At 36.4% G+C, this 16,155-nt stretch overlaps 1 protein-coding gene across 19 annotated transcripts in view; it reads left to right on the top strand.

Annotated features, from left to right (window-relative positions):
• CPEB3 (cytoplasmic polyadenylation element binding protein 3) overlaps window positions 1–16,155 on the top strand; it is a 195,916-nt gene that overhangs the window by 107,055 nt on the left and 72,706 nt on the right. For 10 of the 19 annotated variants that reach the window (XR_011997508.1, XM_072739508.1, XM_025990611.2 and 7 more), the window contains 3 exons: window positions 815–838; window positions 12,888–13,055; window positions 15,122–15,211. Coding sequence is in view for 18 of the 19 variants with exons in the window: in XM_072739508.1 (XP_072595609.1) it covers window positions 815–838; window positions 12,888–13,055; window positions 15,122–15,211 (282 nt within the window). In the remaining variant the exon portion in view is untranslated. The remainder of the gene's footprint in view (window positions 1–814; window positions 839–12,887; window positions 13,056–15,121; window positions 15,212–16,155) is intronic. The other 9 variants (XM_072739507.1, XM_072739502.1, XM_072739500.1 and 6 more) reach the window with 1 other exon arrangement.

Raw genomic sequence — 16,155 nt, 5'->3', positions numbered from 1 at the left:
GATGACAGGATCTCCTAGTAATATATGTATAATACCATTGTCCAGTTCTATTAAATGTTGTAATAATGCATTCTGTAGACCTTGAGTTTTGAAGGGGAAGAAAATCTTCAAAGCACTCTGTTTTTCAACCTGATGTACCCAGTACCTTAATCCCTTTCTACTTTTTCAGTTTACTTCTTAGGTAAAAAGATGTTGTTTTCTGCCTATCTGTGATAATGTATGGAAAGTAAATGGAGAGATCATGAGAAAGAAACTTCACTGAAATTTTCACACGAACATATTCTATAAAACCAGAGTTAATTGTGTGTTAAATTTCTATACAGTTTTCAAGGGTCTCCATTTATGGCGTGTGTGTAGGTGTGTGTGCGCACGAATGCATGAAGAAATTCAAAATGACCACCACACGCTACGGTTTTTAATTTAGAGTGAATGGATTTTCTTTAAAGTGATGTCTGATTGTAATATGAAGATCTATAAATCAGAAAAGAAAATTAAGAGAGCTCTATTTATCTATATCTGATATAGATAATGGACCACAATATAAATCCTTATAAAACTCTGTAACTTAAGAATCCATTGTGTCTTTTCCAGTGGCTGCCATAAGCAGGTGAATTTCTATTTAAGATTGTGTATTAACTTGTGCTTCATGAAGGTTTTTTTTAAAATATAATATCTCTGCAGTCAATTTGAACAGTATCTCCAGATTAATTAATACTGAAAGTACTTAGAAAAGGTTTATGTGAATATTTTTTTTATCTCTAAATTCACCATTTTGATACAGATACCCATGGTTTTCTTCTGTGTTTACATGCAGCCAGGAGCTATGGGCGGAGACGAGGTAAATTTTTTTTAATGAGATCTTTTGCTTGCCAAATTGTGAGTAAATATGAGTGTGTGTGTGTTTATACCCGTGTGTGTGTAAAACAATAATTATTGTATGGAATGTTCTAGCTTATTTTAGCAAAATAATTCTCATCACTTTCATTATAGTTATTTTTTGTTGTTAGTTGTTAGTTTGTTCTTTTAATCCTAATATAGACATAGCAAAGACGATTTCTACCTGGAAATTTTTGTTACATGATGTCTTTTATCCACAGTGTTCTTTTCATACTACTTAGAAGGCAAAAGTTAGGTTTTAGAGGGCAATTCTTGATCTTACAGATTGACTGCTGAGTTCTGTGTTACATCCAGAGGCCGATTTACCTTGAAACTAAAGAAGGCTGAGTTTCAGCGACCTTCACTTTCAAGGGGACCATCTCCAAGTTCTTTACCTTATCTTTGTGTTCTTTTTCTTGAAGTAGATCCTCAACTTGTATAGGCTCTAAGCCCCATAAAGCTTGCATTCTCTCCTGATTATACCCAAACAAAATAATGTTGCTTTTATTTGTGTAATGCTGTTATCTTTCTAAAGCATTTCCGTATCTATAATTCATTAATAATTTTATGAAGTAGGTAGGCTAAGCCTAATGTAGTGTTTCAAGGGAGTATGAGATTTAGGATCAAAGACCTAGGTTGTAATTACTGCTTTATTACTTCTGTCTGGTATCCTCATCTGTAAATTATGAGTTACTAAAACAAATCTTGTCCAACTTTAAGAGTTAGTGAAGGTATAGTGTAAAAAACAGGAGAGGAAAACATATTCATATACACTAAAAGCATTCTACAAATGCAAGTTGCTTTGGTACTCATTTCTATTTCCTTTTAAGTTAGTTAGTTAGTTAGTTAGTTATGATTTTATTTTTTATCCATGAGAGACACAGAGAGAGAGAGGCAGACATAGGCAGAGGGAAAAGCAGGCTTCCTGCAAGGAGCCCAATGCAGAACTCAATCCCCAGACCCTGGGATCACAACCTGAGCCAAAGGCAGATGCTCAACCACTGAGCTACCCAGGCACCCTTATATTTATTTATTTGAGAGAGTGGAGGAAGAGACTGAGGGGGAGGGAGAGGGATAAGCAGACTCTGTGCAGAGTGCAGAGCCTGACATCAGGTTCTGTCTCTTGACTGGGATCATGACCTGAGCCAAGACCAAGAGTTGAACACTTAACCAGCTAAGCCACCCAGATGCCCCAAATTCATAGTATTTTGTTATTTATTCCACAGTAAATATTTGTTGAGTGGATAAATATTGACAGAACCTAATATGTTTTTGAGTTACTACTGAAAACTTCATGGTGGAATCATATAGTCAGTTTTTTCAAATCGTGGTGAAGAAAAAACATTTGTGTAGTTATTATTTTTTAGCTGTGGAAATAAATACCATTTAATGTTTTTAATCTTATTGTTTTTAAATTGAAAGTATAGTAAATATTAGAAATCATTTTGTACTATACATATAATTTTTCATGTTGCTAGAAAATTGATCACTTTTGGGAAGGAGTAAAGAATAGACAGTTTTACACAGAAAATAGACACCGTCTGGAGGGTAGATAGCAGAGACTAGCTTCTCCTCTTACACACTGATCAGTTACTGCATCTTGTTGAAATTTTTCCTCTAGTGTCTCAGGCCTCATCCTTCCAATTTCATTTCTATTGTTTCTTTCTTTCTGAAACACCACTTTGTCCATATCATCCAGCTTCTCCCTATTTAACCAACCTCTCATCTCCATTTTCCCCACCTGACCTTCCCCTAACTAGTCTCTGTGCTTTCCCGGTCTGGCGATGCATCACACATATTGTCCTCCCTTCCTTTCATTTACTTATCTAAGGCCTATCCTTAGTTCATGCATTTAAGCCAAATTTAAGCCTTATCTCTCCCAGGAAGCCTTGCCCACTGGCCTTGCAGGCAGTGTTTTCCTCTGCTTCTACTGCCTTGCATTCTTCTTGTATTTTCAATATGCTCCAATTCTTCAACTAGAGATAAGTTCTTTGAAGACAGTTGTTGTATCTTGTACCTAACACTGTGGCCTACATATAATTAGCACTTATTAAATGCTCATTGATGAAGATTGTTTTTGAAGTAACACTCTACACCTGTGTAGATCAGTTTGGCATCATATTTTTAAAAATTATCTTTACAACTCATAATGTGTTAAATACAGACATAAAGAATAGTAAGATCACCAAAATTTCTAAGTGCCTGAAAAAATTACTCTTCCTTTTTCCATGTTACCTTCCCCATATCTATTTGTTAAGTTTGAATTAATTGTTTTCACAAGCTTGGTTATCTTTGCATCAAGTGTTTAGCTAAATACTGCCTAGAATGAGTTGGTCCCTGCTCTCCGTAAGTCTGTAGTTTGATAACTATAGATGAAGATAATGATGAGAGAGAGAAACTGTGTGTGTGTGTGTTTGTGAGAGAGCAAGAACATTAGAAGACTGAATGTTGACTTTATGTAATGAGAAAAGAACAGGCAGAAAATTTTTGTTCCATACTTTTATTTAGTCTTCTATTCCCAAAGCTGAAAAAGAAGTCATCTTCCTTAAATGTGATGACATAGCTATATGAGATGGGGCAGGTGTTTTATCATATCTACTCTCATTTCCTAAACTATACTCATCTTGGGCCAATGTTGCATAGTATAAATTTGATGAACTGGCAGATTTCCTCATGCTCATTTATTTATGTAATCAGGGATTATATTAATGCTTGATTTCTTTCCTCCAAACAAAGTTTAGACTTTCCCAAAAAAGCATAAAAAGTGAACTTGGCTAGAAGTTAAATTAAAAACCTGAACTTGCTGATGTATGTTCCCTTACCTGTGATTAAGATTTAGCTGTTACTCATATTCTATACATTACATATACATGTTGGTAAATATTTTAGGAATAGAAAGCAAAGGAATTTATCCATGGCAGTTTTGAGATCTGTCAGTAAAGATTAGGCCAGTGGAATCTTTCACCTCTCCTGATAAACCTGAAAAAGCTTGTTGGAATAGTTTTCAGGAACTATTTGGATAATGAAAGAGGAGTGGGAAGAACGCCTCTCCAGGTATGTGATTCAACTTGAAAGAAAGCTTCAAGGTGAGATTGGCATGACCAAATGGATGGAGCATATGTCCTAGAGTATATGTATTGGGGGCCAGCTGGAGAGGAGAAATTGGCAATGAAACAGTCTGTGCTGCCCTGATGAGTGGTTTTTGAAATAGAAGAGAAGACTCAGGGATGCCTGGGTGGCTCAGCGGTTTAGTGCCTGCCTTCGGCCCAGGGCGTGATCCTGGAGTCCTGAGATCAAGTCCTGCATCAGGCTCCCTGTGTGGAGCCTACTTCTCCCTCTGCCTGTGTCTCTGCCTCTCTCTCTGTGTGTCTCTCATGAATAAATAAATAAAATCTTAAAAAAAAAAAAAAAAAGAAAAGACTCATCAACACAGTTATGTCAGGCTTTGGAAAGGGTTTTGTGACCAAGTAACGAAAATAGGAGAGAACTTGGACATCAGCTGAAGAAGGCTTAGCTGGGGATACAAATATTAGAGGGTAGACCTTGGCAAACCAAGCACTTCCACCAGTGTAGTTGAAATAGTTGGTAGTAGGGAAGCGGAATAAGATGTGTAAGAATCGGACTTGAAAATGAGTGATTGTATGTATGTAAAGTATTTAAATATCTAAGTATATTTCCCTTTAATACACACTTTTATTTTAAAGAAATGTTCCATTAGGCAGATACTGATTTCTCTTCCTATATTCCCTTACAGAATCGAAATGACTCTAAATTTAACATTTTCTTTCTGGAGTATTCTCACTTTCACAAACTTTCATATGTACCTTCCTGTGCAACTGCAGACCCTGTTAGAAACTAGTCCAACAGGTCATGTCATACAACGAAATTTGCCTACACATTTCACACCTGATTATATGTTGTGTTTTTCATTTCACATGAGCTCTTAAGGTGTCTAGGAGGCTTTGTTCATAAGTACATATGTTGGCTGTGCCAGTGCTCTTGATGTTAAACAGAATTTCTTAAAAAGCAGCAAAGAAAATATAAAAGATCCTTTTAAACAATGTAAATGAGAAAATACAAAGAATGATGAGTTACTTTACTATTGGGGTTATTGTTGTGTTGGAGTTACTATTGTAAAATATACTTCTGTGTATATTTAATGCATAAAAATCTATTGACATATATGAGGTATTAATCTTAGTTTAGTAACAGAGGTTCAAAAAATCCAATGAAACAATTATGTGCCAAGTTGAAGTTGAATCTTTCTGCCAAAAGCCTGCCCAAGAGAGGAAAGATTATCTAGATCAGTGAGACCATGGTACAGATATGTCATCCTGTTAATTCAAACCCAGTTATGTGAGGGCAGCCTGGGTGGCTCAGCGGTTTAGCACTTGCCTTCGGCCCAGGGCGTGATCCTGGAGTCCCGGGATGGAGTCCCACATCGGGCTCCCTGCATGAAGCCTGCTTCTCCCTCTGCCTGTGTCTCTGCCTCTCTCTCTCTCTCTCTGTCTCTTGTGGATGAATAAGTAAAATCTTAAAAGAAAAAAAAAAAACCAGTTACGTGAGCTTTCTTGTCTAAAGGAATGGTTGATCCCTCAGTGAAACATGAACAGCTGAAAAAATTTCTCACTGTTAATGGTTATAATATGGGAAATATTATTCCTTATAGTAATGTGGAAATTTGAACACAGGAAATGGTGGGGGGAATAATATCACAGTTTTTCATTTTTGCAAGAAGTTGGTCTGGGAGGATCTTAAACAATGATGGAGGGGTTCTGGGCTCTCCACCCTAATTCCATTCATTAAGTGTTTGTGTGCTTGTTATGGGGTCAGATGCTGTGCTAGACTCTGGACATGTTCTGTCTCCCTATAAAGTGTTCGTTCATTCTAGTAGGAGAGAGACAATAAGTAAAACATTTCCATACTCAATAGTTGTGAAAAGTACTAGGAAGAAAAAAAAATGGCAGGTTCCCTCTAACCTAGGATGGTTTTCTCTGAAAAGATGTTATTTAATTGAAACCCAAAGGATGGAAAGACAGGTATCTTTAAAGAAAATTTTTTATTGTGGAAATTTTCAAACATACACAAAAATAGAATAGTTTATTGAACCATCTACCCACCAGTTAGCTTCATTTTTGCCAATTTGTTTCATATGTTCCCTCTTCCCCCCCCCCCTTAGAATGTTTTAAAGGAAATTCCAGACATGAGACAACTATTTTAAGAGGCTTGAGGCAAAATACTGATAGATGCTACAACATTGATAAACTTTGAAAACATACTAAGTGAAAGAAGGCAATTACAAAAGATTGCATATTGCATGATTCCACTTTTATGAAATGTCCTTTCTGTTGATACAGAAAGTAGTGTTTCCCTAGGTCTGAGAGAGTTCAAAGAAAATGGAGAGTGGCTGCTAATGTGTTAAATGGATGAATTGTATAATAGGTGAATTGTATCTTCATCAAGCTTTTATTTAAATAGTTGGGGATGGGGATCCCTGGGTGGCGCAGCGGTTTGGCGCCTGCCTTTGGCCCAGGGCGTGATCCTGGAGACCGGGGATCGAATCCCACGTCGGGCTCCCGGTGCATGGAGCCTGCTTCTCCCTCTGCCTGTGTCTCTGCCTCTCTCTCTCTCTCTGTATGACTATCATAAAAAAAAATAATAAATAAAAATTAAAAAAAATAGTTGGGGGTAAGTGAGGCCCAAAGGGGCTTTATGTATTGGAGGAAACAGAGGCCAGAATGAGCTCGGTAGGAAAGAAGGAAGGGTGTATTAAGATGAAGTTGGAGGAAGGAAGGAAATACGATCTTGCTGGGCTTTAGATCCCTGTGAGGATTTTGAATGTGGTCCAAGTACAGAGGAAATCTATGAATGTTTTAAAGCAGAGTCAAATGATCAGATTTATGTTTTTGAAAGATCACTTTGACTACCACTGTTTAAAGGGAAGTGAGAGAAGTAGGTTGTCTAGTTCAGAATGAAGGTAGTAGTCTAGACAAGACATGATGGTGTTTTAGCATAGAGTGATGGCAATAGAGTTGGAAAGAAGTGAAAAAACGGAAAATAAATACTAGAGAGTGGAATTAACCTTTTTTAATGGCATTAAACTAAAGAATTGAATGTGGGGAGTAAATAAGGCAGACTCAAAAATGATACTTAGGTTCTAGCTTGAGCAATTGGGTGAATTGCGATGCCACATATTGTAATGGGCCTGGGAGAGAATATGTTCAAAGTGGATGTCAAGAGTTCATTTAAAAACACATTAAGTTTGTGATGCCTAAGAGATACCCTTATAGTAATGCCAAGTAAGATGCACTTTAATATTTGTATATTAGGGCTTTATGAAATATTTTTGTGTAATAAAAGGAATTTTACTGCTCCCAGAGATTTGAAAAGCATTCATCTGTTCAAATCTCTTGTTATGTAAATAAGAATCAGATGTGTGAAATGTTTTGTCCAAGGTCACAGAGTAAAGCTGGAACCTGACTATCCTGACTTTTAGGCAATTTTTTTTTTCTTAGGGGAGTCATACCTCAGAATCTATTAAAAAAAAAAAAAAGCAAAACTCCTGAAATAACTCATTTCTGAGCTACTTGCAAAACGAAGATGAATATGGTTAGGCTTGGAATGGAAGTACTGGGCTAGAAGTATACTGGAGCCGCTGGATTGACCATAGAGGCTTTGGTGGGAGCTTAGAGGTGAGGCCTGAGCTGCTGTGGCAACCCATCATGGCCAGTGGGCTTTTGTTTCACCATCATAAACTGTAGGAAAGGGAATCCCCTAAGTAAGCAAGAGCTTTGGACAAGCCCTCCTGCTTAACTAATGCTTTATGGGTTTCTTATTTTGTACTTTTCTTACAAGGCTCCTACCTCTTACAAAGCGTTCAACATACTTTTAAGTTCCCTCTACATTTAGAGATTATTTGTTCAGTTACTGGACAAAAAAACTACATTCTGGTTATTATTTGAAAATAGAGATCATAAACCAGACCATTGGTAGAAGGGAAAGCCAAATGGCCAAAATTGCAGCTGTTGAAAAGTATTCTCCTTCTCTTGCAATACTCAATATGAATATTTTACATGGAAGTATCAGATTCTAAAGCAGACTAATATGCTAGGTGCATAAGAATATAATTTTGGGGAAGTAACATAGCTTACCTAAAATGTTTTGGTCCTGGGCAATGTTTTTATTAAAGAAATGTAATATGTCAGAGAGATGCTGGTTAGTGAAGTAGCGCCTCTTGTGGGACACAATTTGGGTGAGGCCTCTTAAAGTTTCAGTTTCTAGTAACACATATTTGGAAACTAAAATTTTACTAGTCTTCCCAAGGATGATGTCTTGAGGGAAATTGTAATTATGCCAACCAAATGAATGCATAAATACTGACCTCATGAAGAACCTGGACAAATCAGAATACCAATGTTTTAACTTATGGAGATGAATGTAACAGAAAGACAATTCTAGTGGCTGATTATGTGTCTACTACTTTAGGAATCACAGTGGTACCTCTTCACAGTAGCAAAGTACTAAATTAAGTAATAGAACAGTCCTTCAAGAGCTAATAATTAGAGCATAGGGAAAGATGGTTTTTAGGCTATGGAATCATCAAATGAACCATTCTGTCCACAGAGGAATAATCTTACCAGTATGATAAAACTCTCTTCTTTTGGTCTATATTTCTTTTTTTTCTCTATATATTTCTTTTAATTGCTTCCTACAGACTTAACTTTTTGTCTGTCAGCACTTAAGGCAGCCATGTTACAGTAAGGTTGACTAGATTATAGATTTTACATTCTGTTCCTGAGGATATACTTTCTTTAACTTGACTGAACTTGGATGTTTCCCAAGGCTCCATATACTTCACACAGTATCACTTTTGGTGGATGCCTACTACAGACAGTTAAAATCTATTTTAGTTGCTCTTAAACTGAGCATAGGGGTCACTGGGGAGATTGTTAAAAGTGCAGGTTTTCAAATTTGAACTCCATGCATTCAGATTAAGTAGATCTGGATATTGGGCTCTGAGATCTATATTCTTAGTTCTTACCCACAGAGAAACATCATATATATGTGGATTCTTCGCAGTTTCATTTCCAAGGATAACTTTATCACTAAAGTCTATAGTACTCTAGGTACTACTAATAAGACAGAAGTTTGGTTTTAAAACCTTGACAAGTTTCTTAATTACCCATAACCAATTTTTAAAACAGTCCAAATTTTTACATTTAACTCTTGCTTTTATTTTCTTCACCAAATACAGTCTGGGAAGCTATGGTTATGTTGGCCATGCACAAAGAAAGTTCTCTTTGTTCCAGAATGTCTTGAATATCTTCTCCTTCTTCAGTGTTCTTGTTCAGGATTTCCTCTTTCTCTCATCTGGATGGTCCCACAGTTCTTTAGACTCTCACCCCACCCCCTCTTTCTGTGGGTACAAGTTGCTGGTGAAGGTGATAGTAGCTATTGTAGGATGTGGAGTGGAGGGAATGACATGGTCACAGGCATCTCAGAAAAGTCATTCTGACAGGATGGAAGATGAATTAGATGGGAGTATCAGTCTCCAGGAAGCAAGTGAAGTTAAAAAGAAAGCTATTATTAGAAGGAAATATTAAATTTGGAAAATGGGGAAATTTCCTATTGCTTTTGTAATATAGAACATAGAATATGTTTGAGCAACTAGAAGCAATAGAAAATGTCTCAATTTCCTAGGACATGGTTCCATCTCTTGCCATTCTCACCCATGTGTGCTGTGTTCCAGCATATACTTGCAGCAGCTTGTCTTTGCATGTACTGTTATCCTTTTCTGGATACTGCTTCACTTTTAATATTTATTGAATGCCTTTTAAGTGCCCTCATTAGGACATGAAGATACAGTGCTGAACAAGATTAAATTGGTCCCTGTCTTAATAGAGCTTACAGTTTAATGGGGCTGAAGAATGAGATACCAAATATAAACCCACATGATAGTGTAAAGGTGACTGGAAAAGTTTAGGAGAAGTGCTATGAATGGGTGAAAAAGGGAACCTAATGTAATCTTAGAAATTCAGGAGAGTTCCACCTGAGGAAATGACTTTTCAGCTGAGACCTGAAGGATTAGTGGGAACTAACTAGAAAACTGGGGAGTTGGAAAGAGTATTTATTTGGGGGAGAGGGAAACCCCTTGTAGTTAATGTTGGAGGCAAAGGAGAAAGTTTGAGGGAGGTCTGTCTGTATGATTGGTGGTTACTGAACCAGAGGGAGAGAGGCAGCAGCTATGATGTAGGAGATGGCAGAGGCCTTATAGTTTACAGTAGTGTTTTTTGTACTTAATTCAAAAACAGTGGGATATTAATGAGGGGTTTTAAGGATAAAGGTGAGGAGTGTGTCCAAATTAATTTGAAAATGGTGACTTGGGCTGTTGTATGGAGAAAGCATTGTGGGGTTGAAGATAGAATCTGGTAGACTAAAGAGGCTGTCATATAGGCTTATTAGACCCATTAGTTCAAGGCAGAGATGATGGTGATCTGGACCCCAGAGTGTTAAAGACTGAAGATGGGAGAAGTGAATAGACGAATTATTTCATAGCTTGAACTGATAGAATTTAGTGAGAGAGAGGTTAGATGCGAAGTAAGAAAGAAAGGGAGATGTCAAGGAGGACTCCTAGATTTTTGGATTGAATTGGGTGTGGATAATAGTCATTTCTGTTTTGAGGTTGTAGAGAATGCTAGAGGACTTGGTTTGGAGAGAAAGATCAAGCTGTTTTTTTCTTTTTTAAGACTTTATATTTTTATTTGATTGAGAGGGAGCATAAGCAGGGGGAGCGGCAGAGGAAGAAGGAGAAGCCGACTTCCTGCTGAGCAGGGAGCCCAATGTGGGACTCCATCTCAGGACTCTGAGATCATGACCTGAGCCAAAGGCAGACGCTTAACAGACTGAGCGGCCCAAGCGCCCCAAGATCAAAGCTGTTTTGAAAGTTCTTTCTCTATGGATTCCTGCGCTTTACCTTAGAAACTCCCAACCTTACAAGACCTTCTGCTCAAGTTTGCCTTCCTGTGAAATCACCCTGAAGGACACTGCCCACCCCCATCTCCCTTGGACAATAAATTGTGTTTGTGGTATGGTCTTCTCTTAGTACTTCTTTCTTTGTTTTATATTATGCATTTGCCTGTCTTTCACCAGACTTGATTTCTTTGTCAAGAATTTTCAAATAACTCCTATTTAGTGATCTAGGATATGGATAAATATTTCTTCAAGTGTTTCCCACTAAGTTATATATGTTAACATTTCCTTTATCCTAAATCCGGGTAATGTTGGATCAAGTTAGTTTACTGCAGAACTTTTCCCAGCCTTTTGTATTCTAATGTGGATTGTGAATGTGTGGGAAGGGCATAAGATGTACAGTATTTTCCAGTATTATTTAGTTGTCTCCTCCATCCCTGCCCCAACCAGCCTTTGTTTTTTGAGCATCACATGTTACTAGTGTTGAGGATAAGAGGTGGGGATAGGAGTTTTCTGTAAGAAACGCTGATTTGGGTGTGTAGCTGTCACAGAGTAAGCATGTAACTCTGAGTGTGGACTATGTGAAAAGCAAACCTGACAGTTGTGGGAGTACATCTCTGGATGTCGTTGGAAAGGTCATTTTGCCTATAGTTGGCTGCAAATCTATTTCTTTTACCCCCAGTGATCAAAACAGACATCAAGGGATGAGAATTTGCTGCCTATTGTTTGTTCCTGCCTGGCTCAGAAAGCTAGGTGACATGAGGTGACAAATTTTATTCTGCTTCTTTGTAGCTAATCTGGGAAGAGCTGAACAAAAAATTCTTAGGTCCTTTTATTTATTAACTCCCAACATCAAAATAGTGCCTTTCTTATACCATTTGGATTGTTCATGAAGTAAACAGAGTTATATTAGTAGCCATTTTTTTGGTAAAAGAAATAAATGTTCAGTATTTTTATAAGGTTATTTATATTCTATTTTAAAAGTCTGTAGTGACGCAGAAACTAGTAGGTTTCAGGGAAATATAGCCAGGGTAGACTAAATGGGGAAGATACTGTTCTTTTTTTGTTTTGTTTTGTTTTGTTCTTTTTTTGAAGAGTGTATGAATTTATTTTAGAGGGGAATTCTTTCTTTCAAAAGTTTGAGTGCTCAAGACAGTTCATTTTTAGAGTGTAACCTAATGGAAAGTTTTACCAGGAACTCACTGACTCAAACAGGAAATATATTTATTTGTTTTTAAACTGAGATTTTATTTTGTAATGCTGGATAGCATTATTGTGTTACATTTATTAACAGACTCTAACTGCTGGCATCTTTCTTACAGTCATGTGGAAAGGGTAATGCCTTTGCTGTATAGACTCTATTTGGATTTAGAGTTAACAATGAAAAATTTTTTGAGCGATATAAACTACTGCCTAGATTAGTAGGGTAAGGATGTCATAACCACATCTGTATCTGTACTCCCACATCTTAATTTATGTGTTCTCATTTACTTGTTCCACCTGTTATTATTGCAAATGTTTGTTCCCAAATTGGATTAGCTCAGAGTGACAGGGAAAACTTGATCATCTATAGTCCTGCTAAACCAGAGAGGTTATCAGCTTTTGTTATCAGTTTAATATTCCCTCCATTGTCAGGGCCAGCCAGTCTGAACCTTTGAGCAAATAAAAATCTGTGAATAAAGATTACTTTTTCATTTATTTTAAGAAATGCCTGGGGAAAGGAAAAAATAACTGCTGAATACTCTTAGCAGCAGTGATAGGGACGGTATGAGTAAAAGGTAATGATTTTTAACAGTGAAAACAGCTGTAATTTTTTATGCTTCTTCCTATCAATTTAGTTATTTATGTATTATGCATACCTTTCCACAAAAATGATGGTATTGTCTAAGCTCTGCAATATGCAGTCACTCATCCTATTGTAAAAGTCACAATTCAGGATACATTTTTTTTTTGTATGGTTCACTCTATGCTTTGGCTCCTAATAAAGCATTTGTTGTCCAAGAAAATAATTTTAACTGTAGAAACTTCCACATTTGTTTCAGGTCGGTCTTCTCTCTTTCCCTTTGAAGATGCCTTCCTGGATGACAGTCATGGTGATCAATCCTTGTCATCTGGCTTAAGTTCTCCCACTCGCTGTCAAAATGGAGAACGAGTAGAACGTTACTCAAGAAAGGTGTTTGTTGGAGGCCTTCCTCCTGATATTGATGAAGGTACAATGCATTCATTAATGACTTTATAAAGGCCAAGTTTGTTCTCTGTGTGATTTGACCCTGCCTCTCCTCTCCAAGCAGCTTTGGAACATTGCTATTTTCATGTTTGGAGGATGAAAATATTCAATAGATGGGGAAGTAATAAATGGAGCATTCCAGGTCTGCTGTTTAACTGTGTTCATATAGAGAGGTCTCCCAACAGCTTCTTGTTTCCTAATCATTAATTTGGGGATAAGCTGTAAAATAATAATGGAAGTTAACATTTATGAAACTCTTTATTAGCCCATAATTATGCTAAGCACTTCACATTATCCGATTTAAATCCTTATAGCTATCCTTTAAAGCATATCCTACCCACTCCATTTTATAGATAAGGAAACTGAAGAGAGAGTTTGGGGTTATGTAGTTAATGGCGCAGCTGACATTCAAAATTAGTCTGATTCCAGCACTTTTGCTCATGTTCATCACACTGTCCCATCTCATATTTTAATATAGATATCTATTAATAAAGAGCCCCCTTGCCTTTAAAGGAATAAAGACTAATTAGAATTTTTCTTAATAATGTTCTTGCGATACTGTTGATATAAAAGTGAGTTTTCACTTATGCCCGAAGCCAATCAACACATAGTAGGTTGTCTATAAGTATTTGTTGAATGGACGAATGAAATAAAATTATGACAACTTAAGGGAAAAAACAACAACTGTAGTTCTAGTAGGCTTTGGATCTGCCATAAAAATATTGTTAAAACAATTGTTTTAAAAATAATAATAATAATAAAACAATTGTTTTGTCAGTATTGTTTTAGCTGTGATATTTCTCTAGTTTATCATGATTTTCTTTTTTCATGATGAGAAAGAAATAGTCTAGAAATAGTTTAAGACTTATTGCTTTAAAGCTGTACAGACCCACCATTTGCTTCAATGTGGATGGAACTGGAGGGTATTATGCTGAGTGAAATAAGTCAATTGGAGAAGGACAAACATTATATGGTCTCATTCATTTGGGGAATATAAATAATAGTGAAAGGGAATAGAAGGGAAGGGAGAAGAAATGGGTAGGAAATATCAGAAAGGGAGACAGATCATGAAGACTCCTAACTCTGGGAAACGAACTAGGGGTGGTGGAAGGGGAGGAGGGTCGGGGGGTGGGGGGTGACTGGGTGACGGGCACTGAGGGGGACACTTGACGGGATGAGCACTGGGTGTTATTCTGTATGCTGGCAAATTGAACACCAATAAAAAATAAATTTATTATTAAAAAAAAGAAAAAAGCCATACAGAGATGGAGACTCATTTTCTTCCAAACTATTCTCATACTAGTGTTAATATCATCTATCAATTGGATTTCTTTTAAGACAAAGTTGAGATCATGGCTGAGAGAGTAGCAACTTAAATCTGAGTAGGAGCTAAGTTATAACCTGCTTTGAGTCAGGAGTCAGAAGGAAAGGGTAAATTTATTGAGCTATAACTTTGGAAACATTTTCTTTATAGGATATGTAGTAGGTAAATAAGTATGAGAGAAAAGATCATTGGTTTTTAACTTTTTATCATCAAATGGAATTACCTACATAACACCCGACTCCTCACCAAAAGAATTATCTATTTCTAAAATAATCTTACAGATAATAATCTTAGATTACTAATAATCATAACCTAATATTAATTATCTTAGATATTTTAGAGATTATTTTGCATAAGTGAAAGTACATTTTAAATATTTTGTGTACTTCTGCATTTTTTCTAAAAACAGAACATTCCTCTATTTAGAATTTTTTTTTTTTTAACTTGACAGGTCACCTTAGCTAATGTCAGATTTTTTTCTTGCAAATACTTTACATCAGATTTGTTGGCAGTGAAGAGCAATTAATTATAATTAGAAACACACTCTGCATGGTTGAAAGTGCATAACCAAACATACCCAGCAAACAATTGTACTTCACTTAGTAGGTTTGACTTCTGTAATAATGCTTTAGAAATAGCTCTCAAACTATTTTTTAAATAAAAATACATGCCTTATGCTTGCAATATATTTTTTCTCTTGCTAAGATTCCTTCTTTTTTTTATAGATGAGATCACTGCCAGCTTTCGCAGGTTTGGACCTCTTGTTGTAGACTGGCCTCACAAAGCTGAAAGCAAGTCGTATTTTCCTCCTAAAGGTAATCATTTAAAATGTCTCCACTGCCTGCCTGTTGGAGAGCTAGCATGACAGTTCAATAAAAGACAGCCTTTTAAATCTTGAAATAGCAGTTGGCTTCTTTCCCTGAATTAAGAAAATATTTTAATGTTGATCACCTGTTTGTGTCTTACTGTTTTCATTTGGAGACTATTCCCCCAGAAGGACACTGATTGTTTGAGGGCATCTATTGTAATGCCAGTGAGATCGATCCTGTGAGTCTGTTGTGAATGAGCTATGTGCTAAATTTTCATTACTTGAGAGAAAAAAATCTAGGGTTTTGTAGAATGTTAGTGATAGGAGAGGAAAAGATTTTTTAGAGTCGAATTTTATTTGTATCCCATAGTCCTGTGGTTTTATAGATCTTATAAACTCCAAACTTGGAAAACCTAGTAGCTAAAAAATGACATTATATAAAATTACCTTTATTCCTGTCTGTATTTTAAGTGACTTAGCTTGTTGAGGAGTGGAGGACAAACTAGCAAAGAACTCTTCACATGAATTCATCCTTTATGTTTAGTAGGATTTTATTTTATTTTTTTTACTATGTATTTATTTATTGTAATTTACAAAGACATGAAAGTTCTTACTTTTTTGTTCATAGTTTGTCATTTCTGCAGAATTCAGGCAACTTTTCTAGTGATGTTAACTCTGGGTAAGTTCCTTGAATTATATAGGAGAGTGTTTTGGGTTAAAAAGGAAGTTTTCTTCATGTGTTATATTCTGTAGATATGTTTCAAGGATGTCTTTCATCTCTTAAGAATTGGTTTTTTGATATGTATTTTTTTTAATTTTTTTTAATTTTTTATTCATTTATGATAGTCACAGAGAGAGAGAGAGAGGCAGAGACACAGGCGGAGGGAGAAGCAGGCTCCATGCACTGGGAGCCTGATGTGGGATTCGATCCCGGGTCTCCAGGATCGCGCC

The sequence above is a fragment of the Vulpes vulpes genome, chromosome 15 (assembly GCF_048418805.1).
Source record: "Vulpes vulpes isolate BD-2025 chromosome 15, VulVul3, whole genome shotgun sequence".
Taxonomy (NCBI): Eukaryota; Metazoa; Chordata; class Mammalia; order Carnivora; family Canidae; genus Vulpes; species Vulpes vulpes.
The sequence above is the reverse complement of the archived record's forward strand: the minus strand, read 5'-3'. Positions and strand labels throughout refer to the sequence as shown.